This window comes from Tympanuchus pallidicinctus, unplaced genomic scaffold (assembly GCF_026119805.1).
Source record: "Tympanuchus pallidicinctus isolate F22 unplaced genomic scaffold, pur_lepc_1.0 scaffold1, whole genome shotgun sequence".
NCBI classification, from domain to species: Eukaryota; Metazoa; Chordata; class Aves; order Galliformes; family Phasianidae; genus Tympanuchus; species Tympanuchus pallidicinctus.
In genome coordinates this window covers 6,684,770-6,693,977 of record NW_026294618.1, presented here as the reverse complement: position 1 = coordinate 6,693,977, position 9,208 = coordinate 6,684,770, and the positions used below count along the sequence as shown (strand labels likewise).

The 9,208-nt window shown below is 41.9% G+C and overlaps 1 protein-coding gene across 1 annotated transcript in view; it reads right to left on the bottom strand.

Moving 5' to 3' along the window:
* Positions 1–3,476: 3,476 nt before the first annotated feature.
* Positions 3,477–9,208, bottom strand: part of GPN1 (GPN-loop GTPase 1) — a 14,600-nt gene continuing 8,868 nt past the window's right edge. Inside the window, 6 exon segments of the mRNA XM_052688587.1 lie at positions 3,477–4,581; positions 5,098–5,208; positions 5,692–5,782; positions 6,386–6,425; positions 7,588–7,670; positions 8,837–8,983. Coding sequence (XP_052544547.1) covers positions 4,490–4,581; positions 5,098–5,208; positions 5,692–5,782; positions 6,386–6,425; positions 7,588–7,670; positions 8,837–8,983 — 564 coding nt within the window. The 3' untranslated portion in view covers positions 3,477–4,489.

Here is a 9,208-nt window from a genome sequence, read left to right as displayed (position 1 = left end):
CAAGCTTCACTGTGGTTTTGGGAGGAGATATCAAGTATTAGGTAAAATAAAAGACCTTTCTTGCAGTAGTTGGTACCCTTTGGGCAAGGAGTAGGCAGTAGAAAAGCAACTTAAAGCTGCAGGAATAAGTTTGTTGGTCCTAGAGAGCCATTAAAGTGAAGAAAATTACTGATGAGTAATAAAGAACATCAGCTGAAAGGAGAAGAAACCAATCATACGATTGTATAGAAAGCTCTGAAGACATTGGGGCAGAGTTTCAGCATATTATCAACTCAAAAGAGATCAGTTAAGGCAAAATGTGTGGGAGAAACAGAAAAGAAGCAGGATATACTGTAAGCAGTAGTAATGTTACTGTTAGCATTTACTATTCTGTAAGCTCTTGGTCATATCTGAGCCAAAAACAACTTCCAGCATAAAAGCTACCAAGATCTTATGAAGAGAAGTAAAGTAACACAGAGTCTTTGCTGTCTTTAGCATAATAAGGGAATATAGAATAACAGAATAATTTGAGTTGGAAGGTGCCTTCAAAGGCCATCTAGTCCCACTCCCTGCAGTGACCACATTGCTCAGAGCCCTGACCATCCTGACTTGATTACTGCCATGGACAGGCAGAGGGCACCACCACTTCTCTGAGTGGTGCCAGTGCTTCATTACCCTTACCGTCAAAACTTTTTCGTTATATCCAACCTAAATCTCCACTCTTTTAGTTTGAGACCACTTCCCCTTGTTCCATCACAACTGACCTTGCTGAAGAGTCTGTCCCCTTCCCTCTTACAGCCCCCTTTAGGCACTGAAAGGCCGCTCTCATGTCTCCCCAGAGCCTTCTCTTCTCCAGGCAGCACAGCCTCAGCTCTCAACCTGTGCTCACAGGGAATCTGTTCCATCCCTGTATATCCCTAATATCTCCATCAGTAATCCAATCCTTATTTGAATGTTATTATTTTGTAGGGGTGCAGAGCTGGTCGGCACTTGTTCAGAGCAGGAAAGATTCCTTTGGCCAATCATACTGAAATTATTTTGAGATTTATAGAAAAGCAATATAACCATAGAAAAAGTGGATTTTCAGGCAGGCCAGAATGTGTTGCGAAGGCAACATTGACTCATGCAGACTGAAATTTGGCAAGTAAAGTCTTACCAACAGCTGAACAGACAGAGAATTTAACTTGCAAAACCTACCTACAGCACAGGCATTGAGAAACAAAGAAGCACACACAAATTTCAGCTTTTAAGTACTGGCAGCAACTAATTAATAGCATTAAGCAAGGTTATTTCTTGCAATTTGCAATCCTTAATCTCTAATTAGTAAATAATACTTTGGAAGCCAAAGTTGCAAGTTCTTTTCAAATGCCTTTGTTTCTCTACTCTCATGTGTTATATAGCAAGCCAAGAAGCCAGTCCAATCCGACAGGTTGCTATCCTTAGTTATGTTTGGTGTTAACTGATTCCCCTCCCCCCCCCAAAAAAAGTTTCAGTTTTAGGTGCTAGAAAGATATTATTAGGTTTATATTGTTAAGATAAAAGAGAGCCAGATGGTGTGAGGGTACAGGGGGCAGCCAATTAATGCATCGTCCAGCTGTTCCCAGGCCCCTCACAGGACCTGCAGCCCATCCAAAGCCCATCCTAGAGGTGCACAGGAGCACAAAGGCAATGGCTAACCTAAATCACAATTGGTGATTGCTGCTCTGTACCAGCAGCTGCAAGGGAACAGTGGTTTCATGGGCTCCAATGTTCGGGTACAGCAGTGAGTGAGACTGGAATCCAGGGAGCAGATTACTCTTAAGAAGTCACACAGTGCCTCTTACCAGAATTTTGTGACACCCTGTAGAATTCTAAGATGTTTTTCAAAGATGAACGATATGAGAATCGGCTTTTGAAATAATAATTCTCTGATCTTTCACGGTGTTTTTTGAGTTGCTGTAAAAAGGAAAGTTTTCCAGATTCAGAGAGATCTGCAAAGATGCAGGCACAGTGAGAGTAAATAAAACACTGCTGCAAAGAAAGACAAAACAGTGCAAGAGTAAATTAAATGCATGATTAATAACATAATTAATACAATCAGGCATTAATCGACAAGTCAAATATCGCTCTGGTTTTAAACCCTTTTATGTAAGCCTGCGCTGAAGCTCTGTTGCCAATGCCTGTGGCTCTGGGTGTTACAACGCTGAGTGTTGAGGTGCTGCTGCCACCCTCTGTCTGTCTCATATTCTGCAGAATTTTCCCCACACAGACAACAAAATCAAGCAGGAACTGTTCTCACTAATGCTGCAAATAACAACTGTGTTGTGAATTCCAGCTGCTGGAGGTAAAGAAGTTGTTGCATCCAGAGGCTTGGGTTTGTTCTCCTGTCTTCAGCCAAAATGGAGTTGGCTTTTAGCTTCTGGGTTTTTCTGCACTTGAAACTTGTTTTTGAAGAGTGGTGAAGTCAAAGCAAGTCACTGTGTAACTTAGATGGATGTGAAAGTTTAACAGAGTTTAGAGCTGAAGTCCAGGGAGCACAAAAAGAAACCATATTATCACTCACTGCTGCTTCATTTGAATTTTTGTGCAAGATTTGTTTTGCTTTCAAGCTGCTTCTTGCTTTGGTAAGGGAAACCTATAGCAAGTTGCTGCTCTGCTTCATCGATTTCCATAGAGGGCTTCTTAAAATTCATTTTCCTCAATAAAGCTGTAATGGTGAGACTCCAGAGTTACTAAATCAGCGACTGTTGTTGAATAACCTACGATTCTAATATTTCTGTGCAGTAATTCTCACCTATCCATTACTTTAACCACCAGTTCTGAATTGTTCAAGGCAAAATCCTTTCTGTTCTGAGTCAGCAGTGTCAGGAAATGAGCTTTTAGTGCCTAATAAAATAAATCTATTGGCACTTGTGCTGGAGTCCTTCCAAAGCAATGCGATACTGCTTTGCTGCACTTGAATTTGTTTTTCCCTTTTGCACCAGGATCATCTGGATTAAATACAACTACTTTGACTAATATCATGGCACCAGGTGAGTGTATGAAGTGCAGTGACAACTGCAAACAGCAATTTCTCCCTGCTAGAAAGTGTACCGTGGTCCATATTTCTACCACACTGAAGCCCTGGATCCTACAAGCAACCAGCTCAGCGCTGCCTAAAAAGCACTCTTTGGATCATCTTTATCAAAGAAATTAAAATCAGACGAGAGAGAGAAGCGTTCTGGGCTTCCTACAGGGCCACTGAAAAGGAATGGTGCTATAAAAACAATGCCAGGGGAATAACAAGCTTGTAGGAAAACTCGTATCTGTTTCAGCATCACAAAACATCAGTGCTGCAATACATAAGTGAGAAGTTTCATCCACATCATTCCAGGTTGCTCTACGTCAGCACACCGCACTGTATTCAACTGCAGGGGATGCATTCAGTGCACCTGCACATCCCCCACTGGCATCTCTTTTAAAGTGGCCCACAGATAGGTCAAGAAGGGTTGAAATAGAAAGAACAAAGTACTCAGACATTTTAAGCTTAAAATATATTTTTTTAAAATACGCAACTGTTTTGGCTGGAATAATTTTGTTATAATTGTTTCATATATTTAGAGGATTAAGGAGGAAATTTCGGTATAGGGATCACAAAATAATTCTTTATCCTCATTTAAGTAAAACTGTTTTTATCCGCAAGTGGAGAACCTGAAGCTCACACGGGAGCGACCCGCGCGTTGCAGCAAAGGCGCCGCTTCCGCGTTTCCGCGCGCATGCCTAGTAGAGCCTGGAGGACCTTTCACCATCGAGACTGGCGGCAGAGTGGCTGCAGCAGTTAATCCACTTCCGCGTCCCAACGCGCATGCGTGTTGCCATATGGAAGAGTATAGAGATTGGCGGACCCGCTGGCTCCGAGGCTTCATTCAGCAAGAGGACGCTACTTCCGCACGCATGCAAGGACCGATGACATCAAGTCCTGGAGGACTGGCGGGGCAGAGCGGTCACGTTCAAATCCACCGCTGCATCTGATCAGTGCTGATCGGTATCTGAATGGCAGCGGTCAGGAGGATGGGGCTCCGATCGGTGGTGCCCAGCAACAGGAAAAAGGGCGATGAGCACAAATGAGAAAACAGAAGTTCCATACAAACATCAGAAAAAAAAAAACCTTCTTTACTGCAAGGGTGGCAGAGCTCCAGAACAGGCTGCCCAGAGAGGTGGTGGAGTGTCCTCTGGAGATGTTCAAACCCACCTGGACACTTTCCTGTGCAACCTGCTCTAGGGAACCTGCTTCAGCAGGGCTTGGACTGGGGGATCTCCAGGGGTCCCTTCCAACTCCCCAGGTTCTGTGACTTTGTAGCAGATGGCCAAATGTGCAGTCAGATAGAAAACTCTCATATGACCAACAGTTACTGCAGAAAGGTACAATATATCAGAGGAAGCTGTTCAGGGACTTCAGACTTCATGCATGTTTCCATGCAGCTTTCTTTATGCTGTTCCTTCACCTTTGATTCCATTTCAAGGAATTTCAAGCCATTTATTTCTGGGTGTCTCATTCATTCTCATTGCTTCTTCTCTGGTATCTCATCCGTGTTTCTTGCATAAAGTTTTTGAAAGCTGGTTCTTCGTGACTCTCCTCAGTAACTGGGAGGAAAAGAAAAAAAAAATAATCAGTTTAACACCATTTCAGCATTTGTTCTATTTGTGTTCCTGAAGAAAACTAGAATCATGCTAGTCTGAGCAACACCACAGGTCCATTTCATTACAAGGGAAAAGAAAGAAGTGATCCTGAACATTAACTGAACAAGGAAAGAATGAAGATAAAGTCTGCAAACTCTGTAACAGAACACAACACACTTAAAAGGCATAACAAGTTGCCTAGTGCATGCACCTTATTTTATGCATTATTTTATTTAAAATGCTTACTCAAGTATAAAATTTGCAGTTGAACTTTCACAAGTGTGGTGAAGGAATGTAATATCACTGAACTGAGCACTGCAGTGGGCTTCTGCTACAGATTCAGACACCTTTATTTAGGTGACTGAATGTTTGCTTTTCCCTTAAGCTCTCATTACGGTCAATACAGTTAATGAAATACAGAGGATATTTCATGCCTACATGAGCAGCTTTTAGATCAAATCCTATCTCTCATTCCCTTACCTTCATGGTCGATGTCATCAGTGTCACTCTCCCTCTCTTCTTCATCCTCATCAAGATTTCCTCGTGTTAAGATCAGCTCAGAGGGACCCATTGCAGAAGCATCATCAGACCCTTGGAAGGAACAGAAATGGTTATAGGCAAAACATCACACTAACAAGTAAGTTAGCTCATGCCCTGACCATTTCTATGTGCATACTATAAATACCTACTCTAAAGGGAATCTGTAAGCACGAGCTTTCTATCCAAAGATTCAGGACAGACCGCATCAGCACCAAACTGAACCTCATACAAGGCAACAGCTCAACAAACAGGACAATTTTCTCATATTCTAATTTGACTATTTCATCTTTTCTCAAATATTTCATTCCTCTGAGTACATCCACTGCTTTATCTACACCCCAGGGTTTCTTCTCTGTGTGTTTGTGACTGACACACAGTAGAGGTAAGTCTGACCCACCCCACAGGAACTGAAGTCCCACTCCACTAAGATGAACACTTTCATGTTTTTGCAGAGGAAAGCTCTATGTGATTTGTCAAGGCAGACTCTTCAGAGAGCTTCTGCAGTAAACTTCATCTTCATTCCTGAGAAAATACCTGCAAGTGTGTTGCCCTGCATACACACAGGGCCCATGTCCTTCCGAAGGCGCTCCAGCTGATCCCTCTTTTGTTTATTTTGAGCCTTCTCCTGTGGGTACAAAGTTACAAGTGGCTTCTGAAAACATTTAAAATACATCTCCCACAATACTCTGTCCCAGGGGTGAAACAAAAACAAAAACAACCCGAAAAACAGAAGTCAACAAAGCAGGTCTTACATTGCAGCTGAAGTTACACAAAACTTCTGGTTAAGCATGGAAAGCAACCTCCAGCATGATGAACTTCAGGAACATTTTCAGCAGCATAAGGAAATCTAACTTAATGAAGCTTTGCCTGCAAGAACTCTCCTTGCACAGTCAGAACTCTATGTGAGCAGAGCTACTCATTTTGGCATCCCAATTCGGTCTTCATTATGAATTATCTCAGTCAAAACTGTGCATCTGACGGGTGCAGCAATATGCACTTGAATCATTTAGCACTAATACAGCGAGCGACGTCTCTTCTACAAAACACCCCTATTTCTGTAAAGATGTGCCTCACCAAATCTAGGGGAAAAAGTCAGCCTGTGAGCTTCAGACCTTTTCACACTTAATATTAAATGAAACGTTACAGCCTCACAACACAGAGTCAGTTCTACACATGAAAGTGACTGCAAGATACACCACTCCAAGCTACAGTAGGTAAAAGTACTCACCAATGTTTTCCTCAGGCGCTCATATTCAGGACGATATTCCCTGCAAAGGTAAATATACACAGTTCATTCATTCTCAGTTAAAACATCATTTATGTACAGAAAGGATCACTTTCAAGGCTTGTTTCTATCCCAAACTAAGGCTACTTCTAACCTGAAACTAAAGGATGTAAAAGAAGTGAATATACTCCCATTAAAATGCCAAACCTTTCTCATGCAGTCTGGTTACATTAAAAAATAAAAATTGGAAAAAAAGAAGAAAAAAAAGAACCAACCCAGCTCTATAGAACTACTCATTACACTGCCATAACCAGCAAATCACTCACTCTGACTAAACTAAAAGAGGGAAAAATCAGATGTTAGAAAGAAATTCTTTACTCAGAGAGCAGTGAGACTCTGGCATAGGTTGCTCAAAGAAGCTGTAGAAGCCCCATCCTTGAAGGCACTGAAGACCAGACTGGATGGGGCTCTGGGCAGCCTGATCTACCACGTGGCAACTTGATCTAGTGGGTGCCAACCCTGTCCAAGGCGATGGGGGTGGAAATGGATGGTCTTAAAGATCCCTTCCAACCTAAGCCATTCTATGAAGTTCACAAAAAGCTCTCTGTGTATCCATCTAATTTGTATCTACACAGCCAGCCACACATGACATCCAGACTCCCTATTAGTTTGATGTGGGGAGCACAAAGCTGTAGCAGCCTTTCTCAGTCTGTCTGATCCAGCATGATGTATTCTCCTCTAAAAATAGTATTAGATCTGTCTTAACTATTTCCATGTAACCCAAATTCCTAGATTTGCTTTCTAATGTTACAGAGCAGTCCAGCAGTATTTCATGAGGAAGAATCCAGTAAATCCATCAAGTTCTCAAAGAATTCTTGAATTTCAGCTCACTTGCCTACTCTGTCTGCCTCTTTATGAGGACAGAACAAAGCTTGATCACTGTACAGAACCAGGTCATACAACTACTTCAGAATTTGCTAGCACAATTGGCTTTTACTTTTTTTCCCCACTGACTAGCACAAAAAAATTCAGCACTACATGGCTTCTTTTGATTGCTTCTTCTTATACTCTTAGATTTCAGTTTTTAGAAACCTTACTACCTTGGCTTGAAAAATGAACACTTCTTCAAATGAAAGGAGTAGTTTAGTGAATCAGTAATTTCAGCAAGTATTCGGAGGGTCAGGAATCAAATGTTACCAACTTACCTCTCATATTCTTCTACAGCTTTAGAGAGCTGAACAAAAAAATCATCCAGTCCTGTGCCTAACACAGCAGAGACACCAACCACCTGTACAAGAAAACCATCCATTAGAACTAAAAGGTAACTGAAGTGAATTTTTAGGTAACGGACAGAGAATGCGAGCTAGAAAGGCTAAGCAATGTCTTTGAAAAAATACCTGTGGGAATCCAGTGATACCCATTTCCTCCCCCAGTCTCTACTTTTAAATAACCCAGGGAATCGAGCGTTCCTTTCTCTTCTATAAAATTGATCACAGAAGAAAAATAATAGTAGTTTAAAAAGGAAAACTTGGTTCTGCAGCACACTCTTGTACTTCAGAACTCAATATCCCACAAAAAATACAGTTAAGATAATACAGTGCCTAACCATGATGAACAAGATGGGGCAATTGTGATAGTTTCACACCGATGAAGCTCTGTCACACCACTCTCTCCCATTTCAAAGGAACTGAGGAAAAGAATAACCATTAAAAAAGACTCGAAGGCTGAGAATGACAAGGAGATTACAGCCACAAGCAGAACAGACTCAGCATGGGGATATTAATGTAATTTATTACCAACTACTAACAGATGATAGCAGTGAGAAACTGGCCATCTTGGCCACAATGACACTCTGCTGGCTCACAGGCAACATGTTATCCACCAGGACCCTCCTCTGCAGCAGCTCAGCTCCTAACCTGTACTGCTGCACCTGGCTATTCCACCCCACATGTAGGACTCTACGCTTGCCATCGTTGAACCTCATCAGGTTCCTCTCTGCCCAACTCTCAGCCTGCCCACATCTCACTGAATGGCAGCACGGCCTTCTTGAGTGTCAGCCTCTCCTTCTGGCTTTGTATCATCAGCCAACTTGCTGAGGGTGAACTCTATCCCTGCATCCAGGTCACCGATGAAGACACTGATCAAGGGAACACTGCTACCTGCAGGCCTCCAGCTGGACCCTGAGAATAAATTGCTCCTGGGTGTTGAGAACCTTCTGAAAGGCAGCAGAGCACTCCACACAGTTTGACAGCAACTGCAGACTTGCTGAGGAGGCACCCTATCACTTCATCCAAGTCACTGATGGATAAATTAAAGATTACTTGACCCAGGGGGAACACCGCTAGACATCAGCCACCAACTAGACTCCTTGAGCTTTCTCTTCTCCAGGTTTTTGTGAAAGGCATTTACAATTAAAGATAAAATTAAGAAAAAAAAAAAAGAGAGAAAACTTACCTTCAGTGAACTGTAAAACTCATCCAGCACTAAACTCATAGAACGAGTCAGGTTACTGACGTAGGAAGTCTCCTGATTCAGAGCATCCTGAAAAGTCTCAAAGTCCTGCATCCATTCTACTGCAAAACTGTGATCAATTATGTCTGTCTGGAAGGAGAAGACAGAGTTTTCAAGAGTAATAAATAATTAATTCTTTGTCCACATCCTAAGGCTAATTTAAAGAAATGCATGTTAAACTTACTTACATAATGCTGATGTTTTCAATTCAGCCCTGGTCTGCAGTTTTCCAAGTTCTGTTTTTTTTTTTTAATTTAATCAACTACTTGAATACAAGAAGACAACACCTATCTCAGTTTTAAGGAGTGTTTAAGA